Genomic DNA, 14,835 nt, shown 5'->3' on the forward strand with positions numbered 1-14,835 from the left:
TATATTCACTACAACAATATCTGATCAGAGTTCACTAAATTGGTAATAAAATTAAACCAATAAATATGTCTGCCTCAAATTCGACATGAAGGGGCAAATTTATGGCTCTTGAAGTATTTTGGTAGTCCATTTGCCTTAAGTTCTGCAAACATTTCAAATATGGTTAATTCATTTACTTACAAAACAACCGAATATATTCCACAATGTATCTTATCTATTCTGACTTTCGTCAAGTCTTCCATTTTTATTGATATATTTTTTGCTATGAATCATCATATTCATTTTGCAAGGATGAACAGTTCTGATACTTTGAGCAAATGATTAATTTTTTAAAACTTTTCATTTTCAGTGGTGCTCAAAGTGGTTGCAACTCTAGTAAGGCAATCGAAGCAAACCGACCAACTTTTGGATGTAAAAAAGTTGTTTTTATCAGACATGACCCTTTTGTGTAACAACAACAGAGAAAACAGAAGAACGGTATTGCAGATGTCCGTCTGGCAAGAATGGCTCATTGCTATGGCTTACATCCATCCTAAGAATACAGAGGAGCAAAAGCTTTCGGATATGGTGTATTCTCTTTTCCGGATGCTGCTACACCATGCGATCAAATACGAATATGGCGGATGGAGAGTTTGGGTCGATACTCTGGCTATTGTTCATTCAAAAGTAAGTCGATTCATGATAGAAAAAGTATTTAACTGTATTCAAATTTACTTTTGCGAATATTTTTTGAACAGATCGTCAGAAGCGTCCAGAAAGTGAAACTATCTTTAACACATAAAATAAATCCCAATTCTGGACATGTTGTGTTGATTTCCATCAGATTTGTAGAGCCCTATTATACAATCATTACTATTCACGCGTTTGAAAGATTATCTTGATTGTTTGTCTTGCTTTTGCTTAGAATCTTCAATGGCAGATATCTGGGCGACCAAGGATCAGGCAGAATGAAATTTACTGGGTTCAAATGCCTCATCCAAAGTTGTGGTTTCTGTTGCAAAATGTGCCGTCTGAAAAAGTGAAAACTGAGAGAAAATAACTCATAATTGAAATTCAGAAGATTGCAACAAAAACGTGAAAATAATATCATTCCAACAATTCCATTCTCAAAATTTTGTTTCCAGTTCTAGTTTGTACACGTCTGAGTTAAAACAACTTTTCAGTTCGTTTTTCAGGCAGTTCATTGTGCATTTCCAGTTCCCAGTACTTTTCATATTTCTTATTGACCCATTTTCTGACCTGGTGCGGTATTAGAGGAGTTATCATATCATAGTTTTGGTACTCCCATAGGTACTTATGATGTACTGTTTGGAACCTTTGGTGTAGTAATGAATATTACTGGATTTTTTTTTCCCAGCACCAAATGGTTTTTTTTTACACCGCGACACGTGTTTCTATCACCAAGTGATCATCTTCAAGAGGAAGATAAAACTAGAAACTACTCAAAACTAAAGCTATTTATGCTATTCAGGTACATCATACAGGTAGGTAATCAGTAATACCACCCATACAAGTGTACCACCCTAAATTAATTTTACAATTTTACAAGGCCAATTGTAAAATTGTCTGCGTAATTCAAGTCACTGAAGTTAGTAATTTGTCGTATCCGTAATATAAACTACTCGAAATGAATATAGAGACATGTCTTCAAAATGCAATTAGTAAAAAAATATGTATTATTTTGTCAAACATTTATATTTATAAAATAGTTTATAGGTGCCTTTATTAAATTTAACTTACATTCGTTTCAATATGCTGTTTGGTAATACGATTAAAAAGAAATACAAATGAGTGTCGAAAACAAATAAAATTTATTTCAGAAAATACCACCCCTGGCTCTAAGAAGTTCGGCACAACGACGAGGCATGCTTTCCACAAAATTTCTAATTATTTGTTGTGGTTACTGCTCGTAAATCGTCAAAAGAGCATCTGCAACTCAGAGCTTCTCAATAGGATTTAAATCCGGACTATTAGCTGGTCATCTCATGACATTAATATTGTGCTCCTGTAGGAAATTTCTCACGATCCTGGCTACGTGTGGCCTGGCATTATATTGTTGTAAAATGAACCCAGCGCCCATATTTTGGACAAATGGGACGACATGAGGTTCCAATATCTCCTCTATGTAACGGACAGCCGTTAAAGTCCCTTCCCGAAATACCACAAGATCCGTGTGTCCTATCAAAGTTATACCAACCCATACCATTATCGATCCACTTCCAAATGGAACAGTTTCTTGCACACAGTCATCCAAATAGCGTTCACCGGGACGTCTACATACCCGAACATGTCCGTCATTATTGAATAACATGATTTTTTTTTCATCTGTAAACATTACATTGGCCCACTGCTCTAAATTCCAATTACGATGCTCTTGACAAAAATGTCTACGATTTCCTCGATGAGCTGGAGTTAATCTAAGGGCTCTAGCAGGTCGTCTTGCATGGATTTGTACTTCGTGAAGTCGGTTTCGTATCGTTTGGTTCGAAATTTGCGTTCCCGTAGCTTCTATAAGGCGATTTTGCAGTGTTATAGCAGATTCGGTGCGACCCCTAATTGCCCAAAGTCGTAACAAACGATCTTCTCTGCGGGTTGTTGCCCTTTGTCGATTGGGATAAGGGGCTGTTTTTACTATGCCGTAAATTTGGTAGCGATTCCAAGCTCTGGAAACCGCAGAATGACTCACATTAAGCATTTGGGCTACACGACGCCTTGAATATCCTACTTCGATCAATGCCACTGCTCTAGCAACTTGAAATTCGTTGAAGTGAACCTTACGTATCCTCCTTCTGCATCCTTAATACCTATCACGAACTAAAGTAAAGTGAAACTAAATACAGAATTTTTCATATCAATGATTTTGTAGCTAAAAGTGAAAAAGTAAACAACAATCGAAGGGAACATGATAAGAATTAGTGTGAAGTACACGCCAGAAGTTTTTATTTATTTACTTATTGGATTTTAAGGATGTGTCTCTATATTCATTTTGAGTAGTTTATTTCGCTTTCTTTGGATCAATAAAATTTCGTAAAACTGTCCAGTCCTGTTCTCAAGGCTTGATGTTTCTCAAAGGAAAAATTAATGTGTTTTGATTCAAGCGTTCTTCACAGGTGACTTTGTTAAGTTTTGAGAAAGGATGTCTTTGATGTTTTTCGAAAGAAATATTCTTGTATAAGTTTGAGGTGTTCTTCCCAAGTGAATTTATTAAGTTTTGAGTACGGAAAAGGAGATGAAAAGAGTAGTATATACAGACTAATATAACCAGCCCATCCCCCCCTGAGGAAAGAATTAAACTGATATTCAGCCCAAAGGGTTCATATAAGAATAATGAGAATAATATATTAGGGAACAGAATCCCTCCAATACTTCGAACGACAAATTTGCTTTATATAATTTTGATATCAATGATTTCCATGACATTGTTGGATTGAGACTGAGAACATTCAACTTATTTTTTCAGGTATCATATGAAGAATTCAAGTTGCAATTTGCACAAATGTACGAGCACTACGAAATGCACAGGGCCGACAACATAACAGATCCCCTACTGAGGCAACAACACCCGATCAGCACCATCTCCGGTTGGCATGATACTGCTCAGAACATCCCGAACGGGTGTCACCCGGACAACGAAAGGTGGCAAAACTCTCGTGCCTCCCTTCAGGAAATTGAGCTCAACGAAAACGACAAATCGGAGCAGGTGTGTAGCTGCGATTATAACTCTACCCTGTCGGACGGTAGTCCGGTGTCGTACGTTGCTAAGCACGAAGACAGTGAAGTGGTTTCTCTAGACTCGAGAACTAGTGATCTGTTCAGTGACGGCAAGATCAGTAAAGAGTCCCCTTACTCTCAGGACTCCCCGCTGAAGTCTCAGACAGCCGAAGACAATATGGACGTCACCGCCGACTCTCCCGTCTGCAACGGCATGCACACAGAGAGCAGCCCGAGCTTCGGCAGCCCGCTCAAAGTCAACTCTGATCGCGCCGAGGTCATCGAAGAGATCATGCAAGAGATCTTGTCGAAATCGGAAAAACTGCTGGAAGACCGCGTCAATATTTGCTCATCAGACTCCAGGACGATCTCGCCGGTCGTTCAGGACCAAGAAATAGCTCAAGCAGTCAAAGAGGTTGTGAATAATGTACCAGAAGTAGATAGGGGGAAGACTCCAGTAGAACTCGTAGCCGACGGTGTGGTGGAAGAATCGCCGGAAGTGCCTGCACATGAAAGTCGAGTAACAAGCGCGGACATAGAATTATCGAGTCCCGACACGGATGTTTCAAGTCCGATGAAGACGGTGTCCAGTCCCGAACGAGAAGTACCAGATAGCGATCTGTCTGAAAGGTATAGATAAAAAGTTTCATTACCGATTCTACAGTAACAAAATTCAGATTAAAGTGAAATTTTCTCACAAAAAATACCAGCACATTATCACAGATTGAAGGCACCGCTCTTTTCCTTGATGTCATAAATGCTGACACATCATTATTGTTGTAGTATCTGCTTTGAGAGCAACCCGAGTATATCATCCAATGCCTCATTGCCTTTAATGATGTCTACTGTAGCTGTGGAACGTCAGGCATGGTCAACAGAAATGTAAAATAGTAGTTATCTCCGGCTGTGAAAGATTAGACTTTAAAAAATATTTTGTCATTAGAAAATAATTTCATTTTTCATTATGTCACATAATATATTGTTAACGAATGATATAAATATTAACAGTTCGAGGACCTAATCTTGAACCTCGATTTTAATTGTTGAACTTGAGTCTTGTTTTCAACCAACCCATATCTTTTCAGTTTCGTTATCAGCAGGTTTTAATTTCAGCCAGTTTTGACTTGTGTAAAACTTTATGTTAAACAGCACCAATAAACTATTCTATTCTATTCTATTCTATTCTATTCTATTCTATTCTATTCTATTCTATTCTATTCTATTCTATTCTATTCTATTCTATTCTATTCCATTCCATTCCATTCCATTCCATTCCATTCCATTCCATTCCATTCCATTCCATTCCATTCCATTCCATTCCATTCCATTCCATTCCATTCCATTCCATTTCCATTCCATTCCATTCCATTCCATTCCATTCCATTCCATTCCATTCCATTCCATTCCATTCCATTCCATTCCATTCCATTCCATTCCATTCCATTCCATTCCATTCCATTCCATTCCATTCCATTCCATTCCATTCCATTCCATTCCATTCCATTCCATTCCATTCCATTCCATTCCATTCCATTCCATTCCATTCCATTCCATTCCATTCCATTCCATTCCATTCCATTCCATTCCATTCCATTCCATTCCATTCCATTCCATTCCATTCCATTCCATTCTATTCTATTCTATTCTATTCTATTCAAGTTCAAAAGTGTGGTTGGAATCTGAAACTTGTTTGTTTTTGAGAATACTGAATCACTCTTTCGAAAAACTATCAGCCATCAACGAATCATTGGAAAAATGTTCCAAATTTAAACAAGTAGCAATAATTTTGTTGGATTCACACATTCTTACTCGAATCAAATATTTATTAAATGTAAAGGAATAATGTTCTAAAAATACTCTGAATCAAATTTACACTGTTTATAAAAAAGCATTGAAAGTTCTGTATTGTCTTCCATATGATATTTCAAAGAACCAACTATACTCAGGAACAAACTCATTTTTCTCATCAACAAAAAAAAATGTTATTATTACGTTAACAAGGAATTCAAAAGTAGTCCATACTCACGAAACTAGTCAACAAAATTCGTTCCTTCTCGATGCTGCTTTGTGGTTGACCAGAAAAGATTCACTTTTCGCTTTCAATAAATATTGCCTGACCAAATGAGAAACTGCAATAACTTCAAAATATTGTAGTTACATATATTTGAAATAATATGGAAAACATTTATTTTCCAGGAATATTTATGATTAATATTTTTTTATGATCGAATATTCTACTTTGTCTTTTGTACAATCATATTTATAATAATTTATAAATTAACATACATGAATAGCAAGAACTCTTTCATATTTCATTTTTATGATACCAACTAGCTCCACATGTGATTCTCTTCAACATGTCATAAATTATGAAGGAGATATCCTGAAACATTTGTCTGAGAAAAAAAATCTCAAATAAGCCGTGTTTTTTCTAAAATTTAGTAAGTCATGGGTTATCAAATGTTGATTTTAAGACTTTAACAAGAAACGGTTTTAAAACCTGTGTTATCCACACCTCTCACAATTTTTTGGTTTGATAACAAACTTGGTTTTTTGTTTGAAAACTAGTGGTTATATAGATGAAGCTTTGTAGTTGACAATGTCATAGTTCATAAATCAACATAAGAATCTATCAAAAACTCACTTGAAGCGACATCCCTAATATTGGAAAATAATTAACAATAATTCATCAACTCCCAATTGTGAATAGTCACATTCATCCCATTTTTAATTATGATCATCTATCTATTTCCTAAAATTCGTAATGGAATTATAAAACTAATGTATGAAGTAGAAAATTCCGCACTTTATTTTCAAAATTTGAACTGTGGTATATTGTCTTGGGAAGGAGTTGAAACAAATCTAAAAAATCTTGAAATATTACAAAAGTGATTCTTGAAAAATTGTTCAATAAGAATAATCATTGCACCTCTGATTATATATATAGACTACTATTTTTCCAGAATGCTATAGATGTAGACAAATGCAATAACATCGTAGGTTTTCAATAATTTTGACTTACTTTTCATTTATTATTTCATGTAATAATGAGAAGTATGAATAAATAATTTTTATTTTTATCTAAATAAACATTCTTGGAATAGGTAAGTGTCCTCTTAGTTGACCACTTGGTTGCAAATTAGTTTTTATTCTGATTTTTTCCGCAACATGAACGATTTCATCTCGTGTCTGGTTTTTACAGGTATCTCACTCCAACAGAAGAAATAATGGAAAGGCGAGATGACGATATTGAATCGTTGGCAAAGACTGACGTTTGTGATAAGGAGCACATTAGGACAATTCAAAGTGCTGCGAAGGAAAAAGGAGATGAGAAAACAAACTCTGAACCTGCGGATTTTGATGCAGTTGCTGTGCCTGAAGAGGGTCAGGGTGACGTCAGCGACAAAGTGAACATTAGTAATACTGAAACTGTTTATAAAAATTCTGAAGCTGTGCCAATTGTTGAAAATAGTGCTGTGTCTGTAGAATTAGAGCCGTCCAAAAATGATTCTAGTCTAAGTGAAACAAACATTCAACCTAAAAGTGATAACGATTCTAAATTAGATAAAGAGGGCGCTATCGACAGTGAAGCTGAAGTGCCTCCGGTTGAAAATATATCAACAATTTCACAATTCTGTGATCCTAGTCATTACGATACTGTTGCTGATACCGACAGTGATGTTATTGTTAAAAATATTGGTGTCAGTACAGACTGCATCGCCACCAATTCGACTGAAGTGTCTCCCAAACCTTCCGAGGGTGCTATCAAGAGGAGGGTGAGTCTACCGACGAACCATCTGGAGAGCCAAAGCAATGATTTCGTCATGGAAACTACTAATCATTCCATTTCACCTCAGAGGAGGCCAAGAAGTGCTAGTACTTCTACTCAGGTGGATCCCAATCTTTTTGGTAAGTTTGTCAATATATAGATATATAACAAATTGATATTAGTTTTATAAATATTAATATTTTTATTAAAACAACGATAAAAATCAAATAAAAAGAACAATAAAAATTAATTGGCGCTCCGGGGCGACTTCGTTGATTCCAGTGGCGCATTTGCTTTTTCAGCTGCAGGAAAACCCGGAAAAATCTGCAGCACCACATCATCTGAAGATCTTGATCTAACAATGTCCTCTCTCTTATAAAACAAAATGTAGGGTGTCTCCAGAGGCTCCAATAATTTTATAAATATGCGCATTTTTGTGAATGAATTCTTTTTGAATCTTATTCAAAAATATTAAATAGTTTTATTCAGATTATGTGAAATTTTCAGTTCAACTATTTTGCTCAAAATTCTCCATAGGTATTAACTCCACTTAAGTTATGAATATTGTAAAACTAATATAACGCTTTCTTGATATAGTGAATATTATGGTATTGTAAATAATAAATGTTGATTTGCTAGGAATCGCACGTTGAAAGGTAACAGTTGTCGTTTGTGAAGAGGTGGACAGCTGGTTAATGATAAACAGGATTTTTCAAAACATATATCGAATGATTGACTAGTTGTCAAAGAGTCAGAAAAAAATTAAAAACCACGTATTTTTTGCGAATGTTTTAAATTTTATTGTAACTCGTTAATTAATCCGTCTCTTGAAACATTATTCAGATTACTATAATGAGTCACAGAAAAAAATGTATATTATGTGTCACAATATAACAGAAAAATTAATTTTTATTTACAATATTTCTGTTCCAAATTAATTTCATTTTGGAAGCTTCTATTTTATATTCATTTACATATTAAATATTTGAATTGAAGGGGTTATATTTTTAGCAGTGATTAATTTTTGGAAAAGAAAGTTTTTGGCTTTCTACTACTCCATCTTGATACAAAAAAGGATAAGGGAATCTTCCAAAGAAAGGAAGGAAGTAATCAATTTTAAAAAAAGTAACTCTATACTTGGATGTGTAGATCATGCAAAGAAGTAACTTTCAGATACAAACTGAAAGAAAGTCCTCCTGAAATAGCTACTGTCATATAAACATTGAATTACACGAAAGAAAAAAAATTCTTTCGAATATTAAATATATTTATGAAATTTACTAAAAATTGTATTTCATTCGAAAGCAGTTCGTGATTATGCTATGAGGTTGGTGATATTAATTTCAAGCGTTTAACTTAATCTTCAACAAAAATTAAATGTAAGGAATTCATGGAATTCCAAAGAAATAACTTTAGCAACATTCAAAATAGGGAAATTCAACATAAAACAATATATTTATTGACAAACAATTACACATAAAACAAAAACCTGGTATAAATATAGGGTCTTTCATTATGCACTTCCTATCTTTAAATTTAAATGAAACAAAATGAAAAAATTGTGCTATTTGCACATGTTAGTAAATACTATATCGGTCTATGGTGATTTGGCAAAACAGACTGAATAAATGACAACTAAATTGACAGATGTAGCTTCAACAAGATGGCCTTCATCAATTGTCAAAGTTTGGAAGACCCTATTGGAAGATCTCATATTAATTAAATTGTAAATGGGTTAGAAGTTTGGCTTACATATTTCTTCTGTTATAATTTTTCCGACACCCAACTTTAAATGGGCAAAAACATCTTTTGATATTGCAATTAATTGTAGAAACGAAACCTTCCAAATCTGGATCATCCAGACCCATGTTCAGCCCAGGTCCAACAAGACCACCTTTCAGGATACCAGAGTTCAAATGGTCTTACATCCATCAGCGATTGTTATCAGACGTTTTGTTTTCCTTGGAAACAGATATTCAGGTGTGGAGGAGTCATTCGACGAAGTCAGTTCTGGATTTTGTCAACAGCAGTGATAACGCAATTTTTGTTGTCAACACCGTTCACCTGATATCTCAGTTAGCTGACAATTTGATCATTGCATGTGGTGGTCTTTTACCTCTTCTGGCTTCAGCTACGTCACCAAATGTAAGTTACTGGAATTTTGTAATATATGAAATAATTACCACTTATTGAAAAAGAAAGAATTTTCTAAATGATGAATGATAATTAGCTCGGCTGCTACAATATTTTGAAATGTATGTGATATTTATACAACTTTCAATATTCGTGTCAATTACTATTTATTTTACAACCGGGACTTTTCCTCAAATTCAATCATATGCCATCAGAGCCGTTATGTCTCATGTATATTTCCGAGTTGGTTTCAAATTCTTTATGTACTGAAATGTGCCCAGAATTCAATTTGAGGACACACATTTAATAATTGTCTCTTTTATAACTTACAAAATGTGTATTATTCAATATTGGTTTAGTGTTATCATGCATTTAGTGTCCAAACTTGGTCCAATTACTATTTATATACAAAAATAGACAGATTACAAATTACTTTCAGTTATTACACAGAGTTCGATGTTCCTAATGAAATAATTGTAAGATATATACTTTGAATAATGGGAATGAGGTATTTCATAATGTTGTGAAAAATCAAACATCATTTTACATTTACCTACATATTTAAACTTCCAAATTCATACATGAAGTTACAATATATGTGTCATTGAAATATGAAAGAAATAACAATATTTTTCAAGAGTCAATATCAACTTTGAGTTTATTTTTTATAATATATTAGTTTTTTCCTTCAGCAAACTCCGTAAAGTTTCCGGAGAAATAAATATTCACAAAATCATTCTTTCATATGCAAGTGAAGAAAGAGAAGTGTTTATAAATGATCCCAATTCAAAACTCAATTAAATCAATTGAGAGCAACCAAGAATTCTCACTCACTCTGCTAGAGAAAGAAAAAATCATATAATCAGTGAAGCTATGGAGGTCATGTATTTAAATAAAGAACAACCACCATAATTGATTTTTCGGATAGAAATTTATTGGCTCACTACTGCTCCCTGTTGATACAAAAAAATGTAGGAATCTTCCAAAGAAGGAATCAATTTAAAATACTTTTATGTGAACACTGAATTATAAAAAATACTTTTTTCTACTCAGTTTGTATTCCATTCATTCGTTATGGAATTCAATCAGATATAATTCACAGGATTCCTACACAATATACTAAATGAAAGATAAAAATGTCACTTACATGAAATACACTGTTATTCTCACTGGTAGACATCAATGTTTCGCCGTAAGACACTTGCCTTCAAGGAATTTAAACACTATAATTAACTTTTAAATGAATTGTTGAAACTTTTAACTAATTAGAAACATTAGTATGACTCTCGATTTTTTACTTGATTTGTTGAAGTGTAGATACTCGTACTTAAATTTGTTGACATAATTTTCCTCCCTCTCACAGAGTGAACTTGATGTTATCGAACCTACTCAAGGCATGCCTATCGAAGTGGCTGTGAGTTTTCTTCAGAGGCTGGTGAATATGGCAGACGTTCTCATTTTCGCGAGTTCGTTGAATTTCAGCGAATTGGAAGCAGAAAAAAACATGTCAAGTGGCGGGATCCTCAGACAGTGTCTAAGATTGGTAAGTTATGAATAACATTTCGAGATTCTCTGATTGATTCAGCCGTTACTTGATGAAGATCAATAGTAAATTTCATAAACTACATCTTAAGACTTGATCTCCACACACTCCAAAGTATGTGGAGATTAAATCGTAAAGTGTATTTTATGAAATTTCGAGATTCAATATTTTCATACAGTTGCATAAAATTTCACAAACTTTTTCATTGTAAGCTGGAAATAAACTACTAACATTTCGTAATCACCATAAAAATTTGAAATATAAACATTGATATTTCCCTCTCCTGTAGGCATTCTCGTTAGTTATCATGTATTTTTTCCCTTTCTGAGTGTAGAAAAAACAACTGTTCCAAACATACATTATCCTGAAAATGTTTGAACGCGAAGCTTGTTTTTGCTAATCAATTCATAAGTTATGTTTATCATTTTTATCAGTATAAAAAATTAATTTTCTCGTTTATTTTTGGATAGCCGATTTTTAAGTCATCGACCAGAAAATATATCATACATTTTTTTGATGTCGCAACGGTGTCCATGAGATATCCATCGGAGGATATTCATTCAAAGTCCATGGTGGGATATTTCATGGCCATCCATTCCATGTTTAAGTATATTTAAGCTGAATTGGACATGACTTGGAAAACCATGGAATATCCAATGTTGTTCTGGTCCTTTTTGTAGCATGAAATTGTTTGCATGCTGATGTAAGTCATTAAGCCTAGGGTCATGTGTTGTTCGAAGTAATAATAATTATAATAATGGTCTTTATTGGGTGAAATAGAATATAACGTCCAAGAGGCGAAGTTCAAAACTGCAGTGTAGAACACTACAGTTTTGTTCTACCACTCAACCTCCAGTAAATTTAAAAAAAAAATGTAATGGGAAAGATAATGTCAGAAGGGATTCAAAGTATACTTCAGAAAATCATAGAGATTAACAGTCGAATTAAAAGCACTTTTGGAATGAAATAAATACAGCTTGTCAAATGTAAGAAGAGCTTTCTGAATTCCGTTATGGTATCGCCCACTAGATGTGCTTCATTAGATAGAAGAGTATTAGAGCGAGAGAGAGAGAATTCTCAAGTCTTTTCCTAGATTTGACAAGCGGTACGTTATTGTTTTATGGCACTTACTACCCGTTGAAAAGAAAAGATTTACAAAAAAATGTGAGGGATCAAGTGCTTCAGAAGACATTTACAAATCTGAGAATTACTTATTATGACACTCTGTTACCATATAATTTACATTGTTTATAAATGTAAATAATGCCAGTTTGGTTTCCAAAAGCAAAAAAAATACTTTCGATGCCATACTTTCATTTCTTTACAATGTTTATTCTAACATAAATGACAAAGAAACAGTGGCTGCGGTCTTCTGTGATATAGCCAAAGCATTTGATTTTGTGAATCATAAAATTCTTTTACGGAAACTCAGTAGATACAGGATAACTGGAATAAGTCTTGAGTGGTTTGAGTCATACTTAGCAGATCGCACCCAGATGGTCAAAACCACTTCATACTCAAATAAAGGTAAAATTACTTGCGGTGTCCCACAAGGTTCGGTACTGGGCCCACTTTTATTCTTAATTTACATTAATGACCTATCGTCTATTAACATCCAAGGAAATTTTACTTTATTTGCAATTTTATGGCATGCTCCTGACAATCATACGTTATATGAAGTTATTGATAATTACATCACGAAAGTGAAAGACTTGGTTTGACTCAAATCTTTTGAGCTTGAATTTATCAAAAACGAAAGTAGTGTCCTATCATTGCCAGATTCCAGCCGTACATCTAAATAATATTCAAATTGACAACGTACCAACTTCTAAATTTCTTGGATTTTTCATTGACAATAATTTAAATTTCATCAAACATGTAGTTACTTTGAAATCCAAGCTCTCCTCTGGATGTTATGCAATACGAGTAACTGTATTTGAGCTAGGATTTGCACTAGCTAGAATGGTTTATCATTCTCTTTTTGAATCCCATTTTCGTTATGGTATTGGCTTTTGGGGTGTGTGTTCTACCACATGCCATCAGTATTACTGATAGAAAAACGTGCAATACGATGTATATACAAAGCCAAGCCTAGGGACTCTTGTCGGCCTCTTTTTGCCTCTAACAGAATCATAACTGTGGTCTCCTTATTTATATTTGAGGCAATCTGCCTTCTCTTTAAAAATGTGAACTTTTTCAACAAGTTGGACGAGCCACTGTATCAAACCAGGCAAAGATTTAGTTTCAAATTACCGCTGCCTTCTTTTATCCTAGTTGAAGATTCCATTACTTACAAGGGTTTCAAAATGTTCAATCACCTTCCTCAAGCTATAAAAACCATAAATTACCTTAAAGCTCTTAAGAAAGAGTCGAAAGACTTGCTTTCTGTGATACCTTATTATAGCTTAGCAGAATTCTATGATGATAATTTTAATTGAGTATGACTAACTGTAATATTTACGGTATTTAATTGATTTAATTCAATTTAGTTTAAATTGATTTATTTAATTTTATTGACGGTGTTCTTATATCCTGAACATTTGTATTAGGTTATTGTTATTTACATGACTCTTTTCAGTTCATGTTATCAACTTACTGTTAGTGATTTTACATTTATGATACTTTTGTGGTATCATTTATAATATGTTGTGCGAAATATAAATTATTTCGCACAAGGCTTTGTCAATAAGAATTCATTCTTCAGACAATAAAGTATACCTATTTTGGATTGAATTGAATCACGTTTGCCAACCAGTCTATTTTTCCTCAGTTTTGACGTTCACACGATGTTCAGCACATGACTCTAGACTATTTCTTCATACATACATGTATATAAACATGTATATATCATCTGTAACTGTATTTGTGCGTGTGTTAGGTTTGCACTTGTGCAGTTCGCAACTGTTTGGAGTGCAAAGAAAGAAGTCGGCCACACCACACTATTGCACCCAACTCACTGAATGCTAATCACAAGGCGGCTCACTTGCAGTCATTCATAAGAGGTGTTCAGAATTCTCCGAAGGTATGTATATTGCAAATATGTATTTCATGCTGAACAGATGATGGAAAATGTAGTGCAATTGAGAATGCGACAGTCATTATTATAAAATTATTACACTCAAATTTTGAAGTAGGTTTCAGAAATATTATTAGTAAGTAGTAGGTATCTCAAGTTTCCTGACGGTAAAATAATGAATTGTAATTTCATTTGCATAGTTGGAATTCGTTTTTAAACTGTTGTTATTCAAATTTAAGAAATAGTTCATAGCTCAAAGTGGAGGTAATCAATCAGAATCAGAAGAAAAACAATGTCGTCTCCACAAAATATATACATATGTATTTGTAAGTTAGAAAATTGAAAACATTGGAGGTCAATGGCAGTTAGACACATGTTTCGAGTGGAGTAAGCCACCAATCTTCAGTTAAACGAGAAACAGATTATGAACATTTTGTAGATTAACATTAGGTTGAAACAATTGAAGAATAACGAAGTCATACGTGTTAATTTAACACAAAGCTTCAGCTTATGATTGTGTTCAAAATGGTTGGGTAGAGTATTCATGAAAATTGGTAACATCAAAATTTGTAAAAATTCTTAGGTTATAAATTGAACAGTCAGACAATGCATTATCTGCTTCTGCTTGCTATTCAACATCAGATGATGAGGTGTTAATGGGTG

At 33.9% G+C, this 14,835-nt stretch overlaps 1 protein-coding gene across 3 annotated transcripts in view; it reads left to right on the top strand.

The window, feature by feature from the left end:
• The window catches only part of rg (A kinase anchor protein rugose), a 941,222-nt gene that overhangs the window by 633,418 nt on the left and 292,969 nt on the right, over window positions 1-14,835 (top strand). For all 3 annotated transcript variants that reach the window (XM_074183269.1, XM_074183270.1, XM_074183271.1), the window contains exons 16-21: window positions 350-666; window positions 3,461-4,341; window positions 6,914-7,620; window positions 9,312-9,625; window positions 10,977-11,156; window positions 14,035-14,178. In XM_074183269.1, coding sequence (XP_074039370.1) covers window positions 350-666; window positions 3,461-4,341; window positions 6,914-7,620; window positions 9,312-9,625; window positions 10,977-11,156; window positions 14,035-14,178 — 2,543 coding nt within the window. The remainder of the gene's footprint in view (window positions 1-349; window positions 667-3,460; window positions 4,342-6,913; window positions 7,621-9,311; window positions 9,626-10,976; window positions 11,157-14,034; window positions 14,179-14,835) is intronic.

This window comes from Leptinotarsa decemlineata, unplaced genomic scaffold (assembly GCF_025532065.1).
Source record: "Leptinotarsa decemlineata unplaced genomic scaffold, Ldec_3_MD MMD2_tig00026336_RagTag_RagTag, whole genome shotgun sequence".
Lineage (NCBI taxonomy): Eukaryota > Metazoa > Arthropoda > Insecta > Coleoptera > Chrysomelidae > Leptinotarsa > Leptinotarsa decemlineata.